The sequence below is a fragment of the Silurus meridionalis genome, chromosome 23 (genome assembly GCF_014805685.1).
Source record: "Silurus meridionalis isolate SWU-2019-XX chromosome 23, ASM1480568v1, whole genome shotgun sequence".
Taxonomy (NCBI): Eukaryota; Metazoa; Chordata; class Actinopteri; order Siluriformes; family Siluridae; genus Silurus; species Silurus meridionalis.
The window spans coordinates 21176745-21200297 of record NC_060906.1 but is presented as its reverse complement, the minus strand read 5'-3'; the positions used below and the strand labels follow the sequence as shown (position 1 = coordinate 21200297).

Genomic DNA, 23553 nt, shown 5'->3' with positions numbered 1-23553 from the left:
CCTTCGGGGAATAACTGGGACTTACTTGTGACAAGCCTGAAATGAGGGGATATTAGCCTAGCTCAACAGTGTTGCAAAGAACCAATGGTGAAGTAAACTTAATCTCTTTGCTCTCCTCTTCCGGGCTCAGTATGATGCTGACAATCAGCTGTGCAGAACGAATAAGAAATCATACAGCCGCAGCAGGGATAAGAGGATCCAGAGCACCTGTTTGCTCCTGCCGAGCCCTTTTTTGGCACACAGACAGCAGGACTCTCCAAAATGATTTCCGTGTGTATAGAGGCAATTTTTCTGAATTTTATAAGTGCTCTGTAACAAACCATGGTTTCCCCTTGTGCGATGACAATAAAATTTTTTTGAATTAAGTAATCAACTCGCTGTCCTAGACACCTGATACTGGGCATGGTTTGGGTATCACATCATATCCCCCAGGGACGAAGATATAGACTACCTTTTCCAGTTTCCATTGTTAAGGCCAGTTATAAAGGGGACTTTGTACAAGATTTGGATCCAAAGCTCAGGAGATCAAGTCCCTGCTAGGCCAATCACGTCAACTCATCCAACACGGTTCCTGGAGCTAGGAGTAAGTAGTAAATCTAAGCCTGGATTAATTTCCCTATCTGAAGAAAACTCATAATTTCTCTCAAATTTTTAAATGAAAGCGACCCAACATTCTTCACGATTGGAAGTACTTCTATATGTGGTCTTCCCCGGATAAACAGTACTTACGATTCTCAAACGGTGGGAGCAAAAACAGAAAACTAAAGACAGCTCCACAAATATGATGCAAAAAGATATGCATGTAGCAGGCTGTGTCAGGATGGCAGGAAGATGGATTTCCTTTCATTCAGCAATCTCAAATTTTGGGCATCTGTCTTCATCAAGATGCATACAGAATCACTAAGCACATTATGCAGATTGAGTTTACCATAAAAATCAAATTACTTTCTCAAGGCTGCGAAGCTGGCTTATTTCCATAACAAAGTCTATTCCAATATGAAGCTAATTGCAGGAGTCCTATGAAATGAACAGGCATAAACTGCACAGTCTATACTCCAAGACAAAAACTAATGCTTTCTTTTATTACCTTTTTGGGTGTCATTTATGGCGTTGCTATTAAATAGTTTAATCACAAACTCGAATTCAATTCAGTTGGTGCAGAATTAAATAGGGTAGCTCAGTGGTTAAAACATAGGACTACTGATTAAAAAATTAAACACTGTTGGGCCCTTAACAACAAGGCGCTTAACTTATAACTGCTCAGATGTATAAATGAAAACAGCCATAAGTCACATTGGATTGTTCTTGAAACTTATTTCGGCTTCTCCCATTAGGGGTTGCCACAGCGGATAATCTTCCTTCACCACATCCACAGACCCCCTCCTTGACCTTCCTCTTTAACTCCCTCCTGGTGGCTCCATCCTCAGCATTCTTCTAACGATATACCCCAGTTCCCTCCTCTGCACATGTCCAAACCATCTCAATCTCACCTCCCTCAATTTGTCCCCAAAATGTCCAACATCCATCGTCGTCACTCCCAACGAAAACCTCAACATCTTCAGCTCTGCTACCTCCAGCTCCACCTCCTGTCTTTTACTCAATGCCACGGTCTCTAAACCATACAACATCTCAGATCTCACCAGAGTCCTATTACTAATTGGTATTGATCACCTTTCAGCAATATTGCCAATAGTTCAAGCAACACTATATGTGGTTTTTTTTCAACATAACCTCCACTCTTCTGAAAAGATGTTACATTCGATTTGTGGGGGTTTGTGCTCATCAAGACACATGACTGTTAGTAAAATAAGGTAGTGATATAGGTGAGGTGAGGAGGCCTGGGGTGCACTCAGGGTTCATATTCATCCCAAAAGGTGTTCGATAGGGTTGAGGTCTACTCTATAGCAGGAGATCTTGCACTCCAACCCATGTAAAGCATATCTTCATCGAGTTGGATTTGTGCACAGGGGCTTTGTGATGCTGGAACAGGTTTTAATCTCCTAGTTCGATTGACGAGAACATTTCATGCTACTGCATCGAAAGACGTCCTTTACAAATGCGTGCCTCCCATTGTGTGGTAACAGCTTGCAGAAGAACCAAATATGGATGGAAAAGTCTCTACTGTGCAGTTCTAATACATTGTCGTTTCTATCGGCTCTTTCTCAAGGGCTCGTATGTGCTACACTACATATATATTTATAGGTTATGAATAAACTAATTATTTAAGACTTTTCCATTAGAAAGTCTTTAGGACTTCCTGTTTCTTGGTAACCTGAAGAATGCTTCCTGCCACAAAGAAAAGCTAAATACTCCTGAGACAAGGGTTAAACAAATATCTAACAGACAATAAGTTAAAATTTTTGAGGTGAACAGGACGTTGTCAGACTAATTTGTTTTGCAGGCATTTCATATCGGTAGCATTTGTCAATATTTATTTATTTACCATTTCTAATCTTGCTCAGCACACCAGAAAACAGAATGCTAACAATGTAAAGTATGTAAGTATGAAATTATACATTATGGTAATGTTACGAAACATGTAGGTTTAATGAGATGATATTAAAGAATGGGGGGGGGGAACCAAATCGAACCACTAATGCAATTTCAAGAAAAGTACAACATTTATCATATAAGGTGTAATTTCCCGCTTATGTTATTGGAATTTTTCTTTTTTACTGTTACCTTGTATAAATATATATACGATATAAATACAGAAAGATACTCATGATAAATTCAACATTATTATTATACCACATTGTTATAATGAAATATAGATAGTGATTTAAATTGGCTACCGTTTGAATAGGATAGTTATGCTACAGATCTGCTCCACTACCAGATTCACATTCGTGTAGAACTTATAACGAACCTTAGAACAGACATATTCCGATACACCTCAGACAAGCAAAACCTGCATCACAGCTATTTTGGATCACGATACATGAGTCAGCAAAATTCCCTGAAAAAATATGCACTGGCAGATCATGGTGGTTGCTCAGTGGTTAAGGCACTAGACTTGGGATCGGAAGGTCACAAGTTCAAATCCCACGACTGCGGGGCTTTTCAGCAAGGCCCTTATCCCTCCCCAGTTTAGTTGTTAGTCGCTCTGGATAAGGGCATCTGCCAAATGGCATTAATATAAACGATCTCACTCTTTTTCAGGTAATTTGTAAACCAAGCCAAATTTTTTTCCTGCAGTGAAGAAATCCGTAATCCCCTCGTCCTGATTCTCAGCGTGTACAATCAGAGACTCTACTTCCAATTTAAGCGCACTCTTAACCTGCTGAAAGAATGCGCCATGTTCTACACCGCTGGTCTCGGTGGTATTAGGGCACAAGGAAAGAAACAAGAAAACACACATTAATCGGTCCGCAGAACCCAGTAATCTCTCACTTCAGGTTTTACAGGATCACAGATAAGATGCGTTGAGATCAGATGAGGAAAAGGCCAAGAACAAGCTTTGCACATTGTTTATTCCACCCCTGAGCTTCAGTGTAGCTTATTAACACCTGTAACTCCATCATATCCCATACGCCTTAGACTATATTACATAGTCATCATTTCTCTGCCATCTAGATTAGGTGAAAAAGACACAGGAAATCAAATTCTCTCTACAACTTAGTATTATGCAAAAAATTAAATGGCAACAGATTTTATATACGTTTTTATATTTTAATATATATAAAAATATATATTTTATATATATTTTTTAAATATACAATTATATATATATATATATATATATATATATATATATATATATATATATATATATATATATATATATATATATAGTAAATAATAAATAATAATTTTATATTTAAAAATCTCCAAAACAAGAAAATTATATTACAGCTATTCATACATTATGAGGTGCTTTGATGGCGCAACCAATAATGAGAAAACCGCGAGACATACGCAATCACTCGAGGCCAACGCAACTTTTTAATGAGAATATAAAGACTTCCATCATCAGAGTATGTTTGTGTGCCCTGGCCATCATAAATACTCGCATTGTACGCCATTCCGGAGTTCGATATTGACCTTTCGAGGTATATGCTCAAAAGAGTGGCTTCATGTGGTGACTTATGGGACATCTGGTATTATAGAGTCCATTGTTGTAGTTGATTTGGAGGCCTATAAATGTGAGGCCATTGAATGAGCCACTATTTGGAGAGATCTGCGAGCAATAAAATAAATAAAACGTGAATGTGGGTGGTAATTACAGGTCTTTGTGGTACCTTTGACAGAACAGCTTGTCCAGACAACAAAAAGGTGTTTCAGCTTTCAATCCCAAACGCAAAAGCACAAGCAAGTAGGGATTGTAGAGTGAGTGTGTGTGTATTATATAATACATATAGATATAGATCCCTGGCTGGAAACATTCCATACAAATGATTGCCATTTATTTCTGGCAATAACAGGTAGCTTAGTGGTTAAAGCATTGGCCTTTGGCTTCAAAGGTCATGGGTTCAAATCTCAGCCACACCAAGGCTCTTAAACCCATAGCTGCTCAGTTGTATGGATGAGATAAATGTAAATCGCTCTAGGTAAGGGGCGTCTGCCAAATACAATAAATGTTAAAAATTCTGGTAAGTCAGCAAAAGAAACAGCAAAGTGTGTGTGTGACTGGAAGAAATGACCACATCACCCAAAGTTCAATGGTGGAGCCAGAAACACTGGAGACAAGCCAGCAGGAACAAATCCTGGACCATTACAGAGCAACATGGAAGAACTTGTTCACACTTATGGGACATTGAATGTAGCCAATACATTTTTTTGGGATAAAGGGGGCCTATGTTTGTTTGTCAGGCAAAAAAAGCATGATACTAATGATCAGCATTAAAATAAGATTTATGTTCCCCACATCTGCAGTAAAACTCAAAGATTTTATGAGGTAATATTTCGCATTTTCCATGCAGGGTTGCATTTAAAAAATCTGGATGGGAAAAAAAACTCATACAGTTCAAACAAACAAACCAAATAAGCAGGACTTCACTGTGGACAGATTATGATGCAAGAAACACAAAGGTTCATTATCGCGGTGGGTGAAATTATCCAGAAAATGGAAGTTATGAAATTCAGCATGAGCTACTGTTTCAGTCTGGTATCCAGTAGAACATACTCAGAAGGACTCACAAGGAGATGGCAGGTGGGTCAGAGCAGCTGTTCATAGCTGCAGTGTCATTGCTTGAGAGCCCTTGCCATTGGAAGTGCAGGCATTTCGGAGATAGAGGGCATTTAAACCTAAGTATTCACGCTTAAGTGCTTCTGAAGTGCAGAACAATGACTCTTTGAGAAATTCAAGGGCAGGAATAAAACACACCCGCCGGGCTTTTGCGCCGTATAGCGCCACCGCTTTATTTTCTGGGCTTCCTTGAGAGACACCTGCATTGCCCTCTGTAATCACACCCCATTCAGTCTCCATCATATCATATATTTTATAGCATGCAAAAGGCCGCCGATTGTCTAACGTGGCGTGATTCAGGGATGGTATCGGGATTCACCAATTCACATCAAAAGTTAACGATGTGATGCATCAATTTTGTGTGCATCAAATACTAACATATTAGCATCGGTAAGATTTACTTCATATATAATTGTTAGTAGATGTTCTATACTTTTACTATTTTTAAAGTGACCAATAATTTGGGACCAATATTTGATATGTGGATCGATTTCTCCTCGCTAAACTGTTTCTCGAGTGTGTTCTCTCAGCACCGCTGCTGCTACTGGAATATGACGCAACGCAACACCACGGAGACCGAGACGTGTCCCGAGAATCACATAGAATCGCATCTTGTTGAATCGAGTCGCACTGCATCTCAATAGCGGTGAATCGTATCGCATCGCATCAGTATTCTGTAGAATAGAAAAAAACAGGAAGTACTGATATAGTTGATAAATTGCAGTGGAAGGAATTGCGGCAAGTGCAAACGATGATTTCATTTTATCGTCTTCGGTTCGACGTCTTGAATCGTAAAACAAAAAACAGCTTTTCGCAGTCAGTCAGGAAAGTGTTTCAAGTTATAACTTTTTCTGACCCATCTGGAAAAAAAGCGACAGCTATGTAAGGCTTCTGTTCATGTTAATTTCAGAAATCATCACCCTTCTGTCATCTCGGAGACGGTACAGGAGCATCTGTGCTGCCACAGCAGACTCAACAACAGTTTGTTTCCTCAGGCAGACAGATTACCCAACACCCCACCTTGATGTTTTCCAAAACTTACCAGGGCGTGTCTAACACCTAAACCAGTATTATTGAACAAATAGTAGCCTGTTTAAGTCCCAAGTTTGGTACAATCGTTGTATCCAGGTGTAGTCCAAACAACTGTTTGCTAATTCTCTTAAAAACAGTGGCCAGATGAGGACAGGTTCCATGTTAAGTCTGGTTTCTCTCAAGGTTTCATCCTGTCTCCAGGTTTTTTCCTGGCCTTCATTGCCTATGGGTTACTATGTATACTCAATTTACTTTATTATGTGAAGCCGTTTAGTGACAATAGTCATTGTTTAAAACGCTATACAAATAAAATTGAACTAAACTGAGGTACAGAAGCTAGTCTGCACTGCAGCCATATACTAAACATGATTAGGTCAATTTGTCAATGAATGTCCATGAGTCCACACTAGTTTTCTATTTTTATTATTAGTATCAATACTATTAGTATTGTTCAATCAACATGTAACTCGAAACTCAAAACATGAAAAAATTATTTCTTTTTTTTTTTTACTTCCTCTGCATCAGGCAACAGTTACAAATCATATAAATGTTCAAAGTAAAAACTTTTAATCTTTATTTTATAATAAATAAACAAAATATTGCACTAGGATTATTATTCTTTGAGCCCATTTTTACTTACTTTACTTTTTTTTATTGACATCATAACAGGAAATCTAAATAAATAAAAAGACGAAGAAATTTACGCTCAGAAGGGTTCAACTTTAGCGAAGTTCATCACAGTTCATCGTAAGCTATCACACACGTATAGACAGACAAGGGGCAACAATGCAACAAATGCAATCCAACATGCAAATCCAAACCTCTGGAGTGAGGATTAAAGCCAGAACCATGGAGCTGAGACGGCGCCAAAAGGAAAATCCAAAAACCTGATCCAAAAAAAAGTGTGTCCAAATACAATCCTAAACAAACACAGTAAGCGTTCTGTTCATAAGCCGAATTACAGATTCATTACACCACCATCACAGGGCTGAGAGCAATCGTAATGGTTTCACTTGGGTAACCGGTGGTCCTTCTGGAGATCAATAACCCGAGAGAGAGCTCCTGCTACGAGAGATTAAATCCTCTACAGGACTCCTTTAATATCGCATTACATCAGTGAAAAGCTAATGAGAAACAGGTCTCCACATGTTTAATGAGCAGTGAGCAGGTTTAGCGCCTAAGTGGTGGACCGGCGTACCCCCTGACACCAACATACGGTCAAGGAAAGAGAGCAAAAGGTCATTTAAATTCAGGCTCGATAAAATAAACTAAAACCACTTCTGATAAAAATGCAGCAGCTCCCACAGTGGCCTGGTGACTGCTGTTACATTTTACACGCGCGCACACACACACACACACACACACACACACACACACACGCCCACAATGTCCTGTTATCTTCTGCTGAGCAAAGTCACAGCAGTTTAATGACCCTGTTGAATAATCTTTAACCAGCTGTCCTTCTGCACGAGCGAGATCCTGCCGGGCGTGCGTTCGTGTTCTTCTTATAAATGTGAGAAGTGTTCAGGTGATAACTATTACAAAACCACACACACGCTCATAAAAAAAAATAAATAAATAAATAAATAAATAAATAAATAAATTTAAGTATGATACCATAACACCAACCATATGATCCAATACAATTCTTCAAAATGGAAAATTTTCAGATTGCGTATTGAAGAGAAGCATTTTATATCTATATACAGTAATCCCTCAATATATCACGGGTTCTTATATGGAACATAACTATCTGACTCGCGGATTTACGGGCAATTTCGCTGATTCGTGAAAAACATTGGTGTGTAATGAATAACTACTGAACATGTAAAGTAATACATGGTTATGAATTTTTTTTTGTGCATGTAGTGTGCGATTTTATATATATATATATATATATATATATGTGTGTATGTATGTATATTGCATTAATCCCTAAGATATTGTGGGGGTCACGTAAAAAAAAAAAAAAAAAAAAAAACATCTGAAAAACTGCGATATCTTATATATGTTGTTGTTGTTTTTCTTTAAGTCATTTTTTTCTGCCACAATTAAACAAAATCATGATTTGGTGTGGAACAGTTAAACTACAAAAAAGAAAAAAAATGCTCTCAAATAAAAATATGCTTATTTTCCACCACTGGAAAGGTAAATAAGGTGGTACAATTCTGTGCCTTTAGTACGTAATCAAAAATACATAATTTGACCTATAAGAAAAAAATCGCATTGACACACCACGTTGACTTTTCAGGTACAAGATACACACTTAAAGTACAAGAGATGTATATTTTATGGCACAACTCTAGTAAAAACAACAACAAATTTTTTTATTTCTCTAAAAGGTATAAAAGTACTCTTTTTTCACCAAAGCTATAAAGTACCATATTTTTCTCTAAAGCTAAAAAGTGCCCTATTTTTTGCTACAGCTTTAAAATACCCTATTTTCTTTAATAGTTTAAGGTAACCTACTTTTACCAAGGATATAAAGTACCCTAGTTTCTATAAAGGTATAAAGTACCCTGTCATCACCTAGGCTGTAAAGTACCTTCTTTTCCTGAAAGCTATAAAGTGCCCTATTTTTCGCGAAATATTTAAGGACCCTATTTTCTCTGAATGTATAGAATACCCTATTTTCACCAAGACTATAAAGTACCTATTTTCTCCTAGGCTATATAGTTCCCTATTTTACTGAAGAAATAAAATACAATATATTCACATAGGCTATAATGTCCCCGATTTATGTGAAGGTATTCAATACCCTATATTTTTTCTAAAGGTATAAAATATACCCTATTTTACCTAAAGTAAAAAGTACCCTATTTTCTCTAAAGGTATTATTCTATAAAAGGTACAAGTACAAGTAAATCTCAGGAAAACCTGTAGCTGTACAAGTGCCTAGAGAACAGGTGCAGCTCAGGAGGTGAGCATGAGCCACGCTGGCACAAGGTCCACATCCAGCCAGGCACACTGTGCACACACACACTCCTTTACGCTCTCGTACAGTGCTCCATTGACATGCAGCCAAGCGCAGAGTCTCCAGAGACAGAGTAGCCTCGTGCTTGGACGCGAGAAGCAGGTGAAGTTACAGCCGTTTGCCTGGCTCTCTAAAAGAGCATTGAGGGACGACTGCAGGTCTTCGAGTGCCACTGAGTCGTCATTAAAAGAAGCTTTAAAAACATTATTTACTAAAAGCACACGTTGCAAATCTACATCTGGATCTCTGGAAGCTGCTTTGTTGACAGTAACCTCTAAATACATGGGCTGGTTGGTAAGGTTTTGGATTATGGATTCCAAAGCAAGAATCAGCAAGTGTGTGTGCCACTGTTCGGCCCTTGAGCAAGGCCCTTTAACTCTCTGCGCTCCGGGGACACAGAATGGTGGCTGATTTCAAAGCGAGTGAAACACCTTAGCGATGACAAACGAGGAAAATCCAACATGGTGACACAAAGAAATCGAATAAATTCCTGGCTGAAGGTAAATCACTTTAGTCTTTCCGCTCTAATAAAACAACTTGGGTAAGTATTACAACAACAGATTGGATCCAAAGCAACTTTATTAGAACTTTTCCACTTAACGTCACCAAGTGCCTCTACAAAACAAACAGCTCTTCGGTCCATCAACAGCAGATGCTACAAACCACACACTTGCATCTTACTGCTCAGCTCTAAACACACCATGGATTTTTCCATCAATTTGAAAAAGGAGTTCATTGAGCGTGACAAATTAGAACATATAATGCTTTGCGAACTGACATACTCGTACTGGATCTGAAACCCAACTTGGTCCAGAGCAAGAGTCGGGACCTTTAGGTACTGTGTTATCCTTTTAATCGATGTGCACCCCTGACCTGGTTGCCTCCAAGTTTTTCGCGGAAGTTTTTTTTGTTTTGTTTTTTTTTAAATACACTCCTCATCTTCCATCAAAAATAATGATAAAAAAGGCTTTTCATGCACCGCTTGTTTGCATAGCTCACCTTAGATAACAGGCTCGTTTTCTATGTTTCCCACCCCCACCCCCTGCCTCTGAAAGAGTCTAAATTCCCTATGAATTTTCATGGCCTATTAACGTCTTTCAAGTTTCTGTATTGCCTTGATCTTCAACAAAAAAAAATTGTGCGAAGATACACTCTGGCCGTTTCCGATAGGTGCCGAGAAGGGGAAAAAAAACAGAAATGAGGCTGACTGCTCAGGGGCATTAGTTACCTCAGGCTTGAGAAACAGGCTAATTCAGAATTTTACAAATGTAGCTTCTGCATTGGTCGCAAGTGACCCTTCATTAGCGTTAGTTTCAGCTGTTATGGAGAGTAAAAGTTTAAAACATATATTGGTTCCTGACCACTTAATATCAGTAATATTCTACAAGTTGATCTACCTCTTAGAATCAAAGCAGAAAAAGCCAAGCCCCAAAATGGTGATTTGGCAATCCAAAAAAAAAACCTACCAAAAAACTAAAAAACAGCATGATTTTCCAGTTGGAGAGTATGGCAGCAAGCTGTGTGCAAATAATCCATCTAATTTAAACTGACAGACAGCAGTGACTGCATCCAACAAATTCCACACCACCTCAATAATGCAGATAATAAAAGGGCCAGATAACTAGTATGACTGAAAGATGGCAACCGTCGCCTTTTGACGCTCGTTTACAGCAGTAAATAAGGCAGATTTCGACTGAAAGTGATTTGGTTTCACAGTTACACTTCACATTTCAAACTCGGAACAGATGAGACATTGATCGTGAACTCTTTCCTCCGATCGATTTTTTGTTTTCTTTACTGAATACACAAGAGAGCCTAATTTCACCGTAAGGCTTTGCTGCCTTTACCTTTGATCTGTTTAACAGTCTGACCCTCCGTCTGGAACTTGGGCCCAGTCCTGATTTATCGTGATCTAATCTGCTGAATGCAACATGAAGACAAACCTAAAGAGAATACAGCAACATATTTCAATCACATCGCCTGGTTACTGTCCAAGAATCCCACTTCGCAAGAGCTAATGCTAGAGAACCTAATGCCAAATACACAGGATTTCTGAAATGCCAAAGTGATACCATGGTTCAAAGTCAGTACCCTGTTGCGGTACTTCCATTGTGAGACCACATTATGATCAGAACCCTGGCACTGAATCTGGAACCAGTAGGGCAGCTCAGTGGTTAAGATGGCACTGAGACATGAACTAGAGGGGTACCTCATTGGTTAAGATGGCGCTGGTACTGGAACCAGTGGGGTACCTCAGTGGGTAAGATGGCACTGGAACCATTTGGGTAGCCCATTGGTTAATATTTCGGACTTCTGATGAGAAGGTTGTGAGTTGTGAGTTTTTCATACCAGAGGTCACATTACAATTTTGCAAAAAGAAACACACCCAGACACAACACAATTAATGGGGGGGAGACAGGCTAGGAAAAACCATTGAAGCTGTTGTGGCCAGGATAAAATTTTAATTCCCTCGCTGATGATGATAATAATAGCACTGTTGGCCAACGGCGGTATGATTTACACGGCCTGGAAAGCTGCAGAATTGCCAAGAACCACTGCTCCAAACACCATGCTACGGATTCATGGAGTCACACAAAACAAGCACAGGTGGCACATCATGGCAAAGAGGCTGGAGCTGGCAAGATAGGCGAGAACGATTGCAAAAAACAACGCAAGCGCAAAGTTAAATGAGCAGAGGGATGAAACATTCCCCTGACAACAACAAAATTAACAGACAAATTGAAACATACATGCAAGATAAATAAAGTTTTTCAAAATGAAATTAGATGCTAAAGATTGGGGCTGGAGGACCACCAAAGCGTCAACCTGAATACCAATTAGACCGAGCCCCAAAAATATTTAAATATAGTCAATATATTTCATGCAAAATTGGGAAAATAATAAAAAAATTTGTGAAAACTTCACACTACAGAATGCTTGCTAATGTTTGAATTCCTGTCTTGTCAGTCATTTTATAGCCCCAACCCCAATGTTCATTTACATCTTAATTCAGAATTTTGCATGTTTATATGTGGCTTTGAACCAATTTAAATTTCCATGTGCTCAAAGAAAAAGATACCTTGGGCAATAGCACCTGTAGTTATCTGGCTAACTATTTGAAATACTGTAAGTCTCGGGGTTAAGTTTTGTGTACATGGGTGGAAAAGGAGTATGGTTAAAAAATATAATAATTAAATAAATAATAATAATAATGACAATAATAATTTTAATACCAATTCAACTCCTCTTTTTGGCCATGTCATGTCATACCAGGTCATGGATCATTTAGAACTAGGCTGCACATAAAGAATGAAAACTTTTTTAATGTTGATTTTATTTCCATTTTATTGATTTTGTGGTCTACAGTGAGTCTTATTTTCAAAACTGTCTATTTCCACTTTTGCCAATTTCCTGCACTTTTCCCGATCAGTTTTTTTTCTATGCATCAATAAATTAAGCTCCCACTGATTCTACATTATGGGGAGTTACATTTTCTTTATAAATGTATTACCGTAATTTCCGGACTATAAAGCGCACCCACTGAATTTGACAAAGATTTTTATTTTGAACATAAATAAGCCGCACCTGTCTATAACCCTACACTGAAACTAACGAACTTTACACAGGCTTTAACAAAAGACACGTTACACATGATGTAACGGGTGAAATATGTTGCGCTTCCTTTAAGAGCAGAGCGGTATTTTGGGAATAGCCTGCCGCCGCATTTTCCGGTATTACTGCATGTGTGCAAGACCGAGGAATATGTCCTTATTATTTTCTGATGCTCATTTCTAAGTTTCTTTGACTAACCCGTAACGCTGTTGCCAAGAAAAATAAAAAAGCATGAGTTTTGGAAACCTGTCTGTGCTTATATGATTTCTGTTGCAACTGGAGTTAGCGAGTCCCTTCACCCAGACTCAACGCGTTACAACGGCTTGTATCTAAACAGTAACTGACCAAGAAAGTCATTGTTCATTGTCTTCCTCCTTCCTTTCACAACTATTTCTCTCGGGAGTTTATCTTTTGGCATCTTCGTGCGTTTTTCTCCCGATGCCGTGCAGCTCAGAACACAGGTGAGTTGCGTTTTTTCGTTTCCGTTCGGAAATTTTATTGGTCTAATGTTATGGGGTTCATAGCCGTGAGGTTCAAAACGTGGGAAAAAAGTAAAGGCTTATAGTCCGAAAAACACGGTATTTAAATTAATGACTCCATCATATAATAAGTATAATAGTAATATGAAATACAATAAAATCTAAGCTTGCTAGAATAGTCGTAGCAATGCGATAATAAAGTCGTAATATTTTAAGAAAAAAAATCAAACGTACGAGAGTAAAGATGCAGCAGTACAAGAATAAATTCGAAGTAACACAAGATTACAATGGTAATATTTTGAGAAACATCACAGAATTTCGAGAAACATTTAGCTGTTTTGCATAAATTGAATTTGGTGGATTTGGTTAAATACTACTTTAAGGTTAGGATTTAGCAGTAAGGAAATTTTACAGATTTTAAAGAAATTCTCTCTTTTGTGCAGTCTGAAATGGTGAACATTTATCGATGGCTACATCCAAGTGCTAATCGAAAGATGATATTTTGCTTTTCAAGAAACTACGAGATGATGATATGATGATCAAAGAAATTGACCATAAAGGAGTCGAATGCTGGGTCCCAACGCGTTGCAGAGTCATACAATTAGCTTGTAATTTTGACTTTATTCCTGAAATATGTCGAAATATTTTATTCGCGTGCTGCCGTGACCTTTTTACATGGCACTAATGCGCCGATGTACTCACCTGATGCAGCTTTAAAAAAACAAAACATAAGACCAAGAAGTCAAAACACAATTCAAATATATCCGATACGATTGTCCTGCTAAGCAAATGACAGGGATGGTAGCAAGCTTTCTTTCTCATTAGCATCTGCATCATTAAGCAAAAAAATAATGATCTCTGCATGAATTGAAAACTTGTTAGTTAATGCGAATGAGCAGAACAGAACACTAGAATGTATGCGGCCTGTAGCTTTTTCTTCATCCCCCAAAAGCATTAAATGTCTAATCGAATGGGCATCGGGGCAATCGGACCCACTGATATTAGGGGTTTGAAAGGAGTGCTTATTGCTAATGGATCGTTCTGTCCTAACAATGACGTTTTGGCCCGAGTGCACATTTCTCGATCATGATTTTTATTCTATCATTTTGTATTTAAAGGCTAAAAGCCGCTGGACGTCAGATCCGATGCATCAACTGATGCTTATCGATTTACAGTAAACACAAGTGCCCTCTGACTGCTTCTCGCCCAAAATGATCCGGACATTGATTTCCTTTGCACAGAACAACCACCATTAAAAGGTCAGTGTGGCTCACGGGGAAAAACCATGAATGGAGACCCGACTCCCACGGTGGCTGTTTGTTTCTATCCAGCGACTTATCAGCAGGATTATTTTCGGCTCTGCGTGGGAGAATTATCGCTGAGCTGTAAAGCAGGGATGCTGCTGAGGCTTAGATCGCTCTCAATCTAGGGTTTTTTTTTAATTCACCCACCGAGTATCCGGCTCCAGCACTGGGAGACTTTCCTAGAGAACGACCTCAGAGACCTTATCGCAGCGAGGCAGAAAGGGTGGGAAAATGCCGGGTGGGACGATACGCGCTAATATGATTACCCATGAGACGTGGCTTAATCCAGGAATTAGGATTCAGGATGTGCCTGTAGGTGTGACAATAACCCTGAAAAACTCTTACCTGCAATTGCTTACAGCTGGCTTTTGAGATCAGATGGTGAAATATAAAATACTCAAGCTAACAGCTCTGGAACTCGCTCCGAAAATAGATTAGCCAAGCTGGATTGCCAGTGGATCAAAAATGCAATGCAAGGAGAAGGTTTTTGCTTCTCATTTTTGAAGTTCCCAAGTCGCAGATTCTCAAACTTTTCCCAGACCCCTTTAACTGTAAAATGAATCCCCCAGACCTCCTCGGTACAGATTTATCCTGCTAATGTAACAGGATTCTTAAACTTGCGTATTATTTCAATTTTTACAATAGCATTTGTGTAAGGAATAGACTTGGTTTTGCTTTATCAAGGCCACTCAGGCTACAGTGAGGAAAATAAGTATTTGAACACCCTGCTATTTTGCAAGTTCTCCCACTTAGAAATCATGGAGGGGTCTAAAATTGTCATCGTAGGTGCATGTCCACTGTGAGAGACATAATCTAAAAAAAAAAAATCCAGAAATCACAATGTATGATTTTTTTAAACTATTTATTTGTATGATAAAGCTGCCAATAAGTATTTGAGAAAGTCAATGTTAATATTTGGTACAGTAGCCTTTGTTTGCAATTACAGAGGTCAAACGTTTCCTGTAGTTTTTCACCAGGTTTGCACACACTGCAAGAGGGATTTTGGCCCACTCCTCCACACAGATCTTCTCTAGATCAGTCAGGTTTCTGGCCTGTCGCTGAGAAACACGGAGTTTGAGCTCCCTACAAAGATTCTCTATTGGGTTTAGGTCTGGAGACTGGCTAGGCCATGCCAGAACCTTGATATGCTTCTTACAGAGCCACTCCTTGGTTATCCTGGCTGTGTGCTTCGGGTCATTGTCATGTTGGAAGACCCAGCCTCGACCCATCTTCAATGCTCTAACTGAGGGAAGGAGGTTGTTCCCCAAAATCTCGCAATACATGGCCCCGGTCATCCTCTTCTTAATACAGTGCAGTCACTCTGTCCCATGTGCAGAAAAACATCCCCAAAGCATGATGCTACCACCCCCATGCTTCACAGTAGGGATCACTCTTCTTCCTCCAAACACGTTTAGTGGAATTATGACCCAAAAGTTCTATTTTGGTCTCATCTGACCACATGACTTTCTCCCATGACCCCTCTGGATCATCCAAATGGTCATTGGCAAACTTAAGACATGCCTGGTCATGTGCTGGTTTAAGCAGGGGAACCTTCCGTGCCATGCATGATTTCAAACCATGATGTCTTAGTGTATTACCAACAGTAACCTTGGAAACGGTGGTCCCAGCTCTTTTCAGGTCATTGACCAGCTCCTCCCGTGTAGTTCTGGGCTGATTTCTCACCTTCCTTAGGATCATTGAGACCCCACGAGGTGAGATCTTGCATGGAGCCCCAGTCCGAGGGAGATTGACAGTCATGTTTAGCTTCTTCCATTTTCTAATGATTGCTCCAACAGTGGACCTTTTTTCACCAAGCTGCTTGGCAATTTCCCCGTAGTCCTTTCCAGCCTTGTGGAGGTGTACAATTTTGTCTCTAGTGTCTTTGGACAGCTCTTTGGTCTTGGCCATGTTAGTGGTTGGATTCTTACTGATTGTATGGGGTGGACAGGTGTCTTTATGCAGCTAATGACCTCAAACAGGTGCATCTAATTTAAGATAATAAATGTAGTGGAGGTGGACATTTTAAAGGCAGACTAACAGGTCTTTGAGGGTCAGAATTCTAGCTGATAGACAGGTGTTCAAATACTTATTTGCAGCTGTATCATACAAATAAATAGTTTAAAAATCATACATTGTGATTTCTGGATTTTTTTTTTTAGATTATGTCTCTCACAGTGGACATGCACCTACGATGACAATTTCAGACCCCTCCATGATTTCTAAGTGGGAGAACTTGCAAAATAGCAGGGGGGTCAAATACTTATTTTCCTCACTTTATAAACATCATCCAAGTACATCATAATAAACAGAATAGCGCTGATGACGGTTAGTTGTGATTCCAGAACTTTAGCAAAACAAAAAAAAGCTATCAGGGCAAAGACAAAAAAAAAAACAAAAGGAAAAAAAACCTAGCAAACTGCAGGATTCTCCAGTCCGAGACCATGGCAGCATGGTGGGTGCAAATATTCTGCCTGATTTAATCAAAGAGTGTGAACCGAATCCCAAATACTTCAGTCCAGAACGGTCCTGATAACCATCAGGGCTGAACAAGGACAACGGCTACCTTTTAATGCTCCATTTTGTTCCTCGGGTAAACATCCCCTTAGCAAATTTCGACTCGCACCACAGACTAGAAACAGAAGAGACATTCACTTTGGAATTTCTTCTGTCTGATTGACTTTTACTCGATACACAAGAGAGCGGAACTTCACTTTTCCCTTTTAGGGTTTGCTGCCTTTACCTTTGATCTGTTTAGCGGTCTGACCCTTCTGTCTGGAACTTGGGTCCAGTCATGATTTATCTTGATCTAATCTGCTCAATTCCACATAGTGGCAAACCTAAACAGTATACACAAACTTTCTTTCGGCTTCTCTAATTAGGGGTCGTCGCTGTAAAGCGAACCCTACTGGAAAAAACATCCTTACTGTCAGACCCCCGACCTACGACCACTCGACGTACATTTCGGAGATACAACAGTCACCTCCACCGAAATGTTTTTTAAATAAATAAATGAATAAATAAATATTTTATATATATATATATATATATATATATATATATATATATATATATATATATATATATATATATATATATATATATTTTTTTTTTTTTTTTTTTTACTTTATTTGTACTATGTAAAAATTTATTTTATGTGTTTACTGTGCCTCTTTATGTCTGCGTCGGAACGCATCATAGAGCAGTTACTTCTCGATTTCCACGTCGTAAGTTGGGGTCTACCTGTACATGCTAACGAGCCATTATGAGCAAAATAAATTTGTACACACACAATGGTGCTGATTTACAATCATGCTGAAAGCTCTGTGTAAAAAAATTTGCCGTCTACTGCCTTCACTATTATTAAAACGTATTCAGACAAATTCCTTTTACTCTTTCATTTAAAAAAAGGCAAATGTTGTACAGCTATGATAATTTTCAGAACGATGGGGTTAAGCTTTTCTAAAAAAGAATCCCTTACCGATTTCACGGCTGCTGATATTCCCGTACATAATAAAATACTGGCGCACATGCGGAGGGAAGATGAATATCTGAAGTGTCTGTATTTTATTTTTTGACAGCACGTCTCTAGTCATCTTTCAAGACACAATATGTGTACGCGCTGGTAGACAGGTTGTGAACATCGATGCTGCACTGATTAGACAGAAGACAATTACAAGATATTAGGCGAAGGTGTTTAAAGAGCTCTAGTGCATACTGATAAGGAGTCTGGAGCAGTGAGGTGAAGCTGGCCATTGATTTACATCTCATTAGAAAATCGGGAAAAGTTCATCCTTTGACTTGACTATGCGCGAGTCTAGAATCCTTATGAAACTGCTTCTGAAAACTTAAAGACCATTTCTTTCCTGTGTATTTCTACCTTAAATCAGTTTCTAATGGGTCAGATGAGCAGATAAACATGCACAACATTTCTTCACAAAGCTTTTAGAAACAAATACACAACAAGATTCTGTATTTCATTACAAGATTTAAAACAAATATACAAGTCGTTCATCTAATGGACCTAGAGACCACAAACACTTTATTTCAATATCAAAGGCTCAAAAAAAAAGTCAGTATCCTAAATTTAGGACTGAACCGAAGACCCTGTAATCTACTGTAATCCAGCAACACCACCCCCTGTACCACTATGTCGCCTAATTCCGATTCAGTATTCAAATATTACACTTTTCGGAAGGAGTCTGGATGTGATCTAATAAACAACTTTGATTTGAATTCATCATCTTAAGTGCACATCTGAATCAAAAACATACAGGAAGTATACAGGAACTTCCTTTGCCCACTCCGCATACATAATATCATGAATGTATCACCAATACAAATAATATGCTATCCAAAAATTCTAATAACAAAAAAAACGTATGCTTGGCCCGTTGTTGTTTACGTTACTGTTCAAACAAAACAACAAAAAAACAAAAGAAGCATTTCCTCCCACATGTTATGGTAATTTAATATAAATAGTCTACTACAATGGCTCAGGACTGCAGTGAACAGTTAGGATCCATCACTGAACAGTAAACCTTTTGCAAGGTTTCTTCCTCATGCGGTCTCAGGGAGTTTTTTAGTGCCACTGTCACCACTGGCTTGTTAATTAAGGATAAATTTATAGGCAATGAACATCATTCGAATTTTATAACCTATCAATCTCTGCAAAACTGTTTTGGGACAACGTCTATTGTTAAAAGTGCTGAAAAAAAATGTCTTTGATTTGATTTTAGCTTAATGTCAAGCCACTCGAATGTCAAACATATTCTAAACTTTTAAAAGTTATTACACACATAGAAATTATGAAACAATCTAAAGATGACTAGGAAAGTTTGGAAGTTGTAGCTCAGTGGTTAAGGCTCTTGGTTACTGATCAGAAGGTTGCCCCAGTATCACCAAGCTGCCACTCTTTGGCCCTTGAACAAGGCTCCTAACCCTCTGTGCTCCATCATGGCTGACCTTGTGCTTTGACTGACTGCTTCCTAACATCACTGGGATATGCCAAGAGTTTCATGTGACCAATAGGAAACAACCTCAGGTACTATTGACTTTATTTGCATGCTAGCGTTATTAGCCTTGCAATTCCATCACCAAACTTTGGCTGAGAGGCTGCAGTTTAAACAGGTCCCAGTTGCAATGTTGCCTTTCCAATGAAACGGACAACAAATATTAGTTAAGTCAAAATGAATGTAACCAGTCTCCAGTGTCGGCTCTTGGATCAAGTTCAAAATGGTACGGTGATGTTTAATGGCACGAACATAAAGGAAAACCCAAACTAACCTGCTCTCACAGACGTTCCCTTAACAATACGATTGGGGGGAAAACCTCAAAATGACATAAAATGAACTTCGCTTCCCATCATGCCTCGTTTAGTTTTTAACAGCGTGCCACAAGTGTTTACTCCTTACTTTTTGGCGCAAACCTAACTTGAGCCTAGTTCTTATAGGAGTGGAGAAAACGCCCCAAGAACCAATAGAATATTGTGTACCGTTACACCTCTATTGTATATTATTAATTAGAAGTAAATTAATCTAAGTTTTGGACCCCACCCCCCATTTTTTATAGGTGTACAACTATGAGGTATAATCAGTTACAATTGTACCATTTAGGGATTTTTTTTTTCATTTTCCAATTTTTTTGACACACTAACACTATGCAAAGTGATACAAATAAAAATGTTGTTGAGTATAATATGACATCTTTGTTATTGTGCGTATTCTTTCTGTCTGATCTGAAGCTGATCTGAAGCTGGACTATTGATCCCTCGGTCTGCTGACAATCTGTGGTAACCCTGTGGTTAATCTATCACCGGGCCGGTCTAGACTCATTTCAATTGGCTCGGGAAAAAACGTGACATTCCAGACGGTCTATTTAAGTCAACCTTGATACCTTCCCTAAACATATACCTCCTTTTTTAATCAAATTAAATCCGACGTCTTGTATATACGACGACACGTGTCTTCGAATAGAAAATGCAAGTCTGTTAACGCCAACGAAGAGGCTGCTTTAAACGTCTTCGCGTTGCCTCCGAAGGTTTTGTCTCTCCTGGCTTTCGTGTCCCGGGCTGCCAGAACGTGAGCCAGTGCTGATCTATGGTCCTTAACCCTCGCCTGCTCTGCCTTCGACCGGATTTTGCCTCAGCTGTAAGGAAGAGAAATCTATTAAATCCGAAACCATCGCAATAACAAAGTCCTTTTTTTTCCTCGACTCGAAGAAAAACATACTGACCTTCCTCCGAGATTAAAAGCTTCACCTCATGTGACTTGTACAGCAATGCTGAGAAAGTGTACTGACCTTCAACCTGTCTTGCTGTGCACAACATATCCTTCCAGCTCTTTCGGTTCAGTCAAAACCCTCAGAAACGACCAAAAAAACCTAAAATTCTCATGTTTTTTTTCTTATACATCTATGAAGGCTTCTCTCTCCTGTCATATCTCAGGCCACCAGCAAGCAAGCCAATGCTGATTTCATGGGTAACATCCTGAACCCTGGACTGCTCTTCCACAGCTGGAAAGAAGATCCATCAAATGCAAAAATGAATCTGAGGAACAGTAACAACTTTTACTGCAAAGGGGGGGGTTGAGGTTTTCCAGCTTTTTATACATGAGTCATAAAATCACAAACCTTCTGACGCTGAACTCTGGAGTACTCTGACTTCCTGTAGACCAAACATCACCTATCTCATCTCGGGGGCATGGTTTCATCATTGTGAACATCTCACTTTCTGTTTGGTGGGTTGTTGTTGTTTTGTTTTGTTTTTTCCTGCTCACTAAAGCGAAGTGAAACCTTACTGACATATGACATGTCCGAGGTGTCCGATGTCCATGGGAATTTTATTGCTGAGGTTATATAATCCGAAACGGTGGCTTCTATTGGACCGATATTGCGTAAAATGAGTTTCATTCACTTGTTTCTCACTCGGCTGGCTTACAAATGAAACTTCAGTGGTCTTGAAGGCGTTCTACAAGCTACAGGTTGAAGTATTTTCCTAAAAAATATATACATTTCTTTAAATAACAAACTCCTCAGGGCTGAGCTTCTACCTGGAACTGGGCAGGAAGTCAACTTACCTGATTGTACACCATCCTAATGTTTATATATATATATATATATATATATATATATATATAAATATATCATTAAATATTACTTAAAATATTGTTTTGTTTATTTGTTTATTTGTTGATGTACCTCTTTGATCTTCGCCCGTCTCTCCCTGGTTTCCGGGTCTGCCGGCTCTCGGCCCGTGGCCCCAGGCGGCCGTGCGTGCTCGATGACGGGCAGAGCGCCGTCGTCATTCTCGCCCGCTCGGTTCTTCGCAACTTGGTCCTTCTCGCTTCGGATGTCCTGCTTGATCTCATCCGGCCGCTTCTGCAGCGTGTCCTTGGCTTCGAGCAGAGCCTGTTCGTGGTCTCTCCGGATCTTAGCCAGGATTCTCTCGTCCTTGCCCGTACCGCCGGCGTCTCCGTCCGTACCTGTCCGGGTGTCGGCGTCCACCGCGGTCGGTTCGGAGCGGAAGAAGAACAGCTTGGACGAATCCGGCAGGAAGAAGATCGCACCGAAGCAGAAGGTAATGAAAGCGCTGAACACCAGGAGCAGCATGAATTTCTCCGTCAGCCTGAACGAGGTCGCGCTGGCGGACTTCCTACTCGGGGTGGCCGTGAACGGCATGAGAATAGCTACAGGCATTTTCTTCTCCTTCTTCTTCTTTTTCTATCTTTCTTCTTCTTCTTCTTCTTCTTCTTCAAGAATCCAACTCTTTCAGTGTGTAGAATCCACTCCTCCTCGGGTTTACACACGTGAACGCCGCGGTGAAAGTAAATCCTCCTCGGGAAAGTTGTGGAGCTCCTCTCTGATCATGCTGACACATCTGTGGAAGAAGAAGAAGAAAAAGTCTCGCCGCTGGAGCTCCAGCAGATTACACAGCGCGGGGGGCGTGGCCGTCACACATGATTGGCAACGATCCCTAGCCAATCGTATCACCCGCGTCGACTAACGTTATTGTGGGCGGGGTTTCAACGAGCAGAGGGGCCCACACGTGGATGTGGTGTTCACACGTTATTGGTCATAAAGTCCTAGACAATATTTTTATTAGTAGTGTTGATTTTTGAATATGTAACACAAAACTGATACATTCTTTAAATACATAACAATTAATCAATTAATCAATTATGAATAGTTTTTGTTTCTATTTATCCGTAATCAAATACTATAAGGAAAGACGCAAATTTCTTCGGAAGTAGATCAGCAATGACTCCTGTTTTTTTTTTTTTATTAGTTTGTAAAAATTAAAAAATGTAAATAATTAAATTTGAATGCATATTCATTAATTTAGCAATTGATTTAGCATTAGTTATTCAATTCATCAACAAATAAAAAGCAGTATAATATAGAATACAAATAAAACACAGGAAACTAATTTACATATGTAAAACAATATGTAAATTCACCAGGAGCAAAGTAAGTACAAAATTATTATTTTTTATTTTTGCTTTTTAAGTTTTCTTCTTGCATTGTATTTTGATTCGTATGTATTTTTCTACTTTTTGAGATTAGATTTTGTTTTGTAACAAAAAAAATTATAAAATTCTTTAAATAATTAAAAATTAATAGATAGTCATTCATTTATTAATTTATCAACAAATAAAAAGCAGTATAATATAGAATACAAATAAAACAGGAAACAAATTTACATATGTAAAACAACATGTACATTCACCAGGAGCAAAGAAAGTACACAATTATTATTATTTTTACTTTTTAAAATTTCTTCTTGCATTGTATTTTGATTCGTATGTATTTTTCGATTACTTTTTGGGATTAGATTTTGTTTTGTAACAAAAAATTATAAAATTCTTTAAATATTTAAATTTTAATACATAGTAATTAATTTACATTCATTTAGCAATTGTATTGAAAAATTGTACCTGGAAGTACGATCGCAAAAAGGGCAAAGGGGAT

The 23553-nt window shown here is 38.9% G+C and overlaps 1 protein-coding gene across 1 annotated transcript in view; it reads right to left on the bottom strand.

Moving 5' to 3' along the window:
- Positions 1-22810, bottom strand: part of man1a1 (mannosidase, alpha, class 1A, member 1) — a 124494-nt gene extending 101684 nt beyond the window's left edge. Inside the window, exon 1 of the mRNA XM_046835646.1 lies at positions 21784-22810. Within this exon, the coding sequence (XP_046691602.1) occupies positions 21784-22281 (498 nt within the window). The 5' untranslated portion in view covers positions 22282-22810. The remainder of the gene's footprint in view (positions 1-21783) is intronic.
- Positions 22811-23553: the final 743 nt, after the last annotated feature.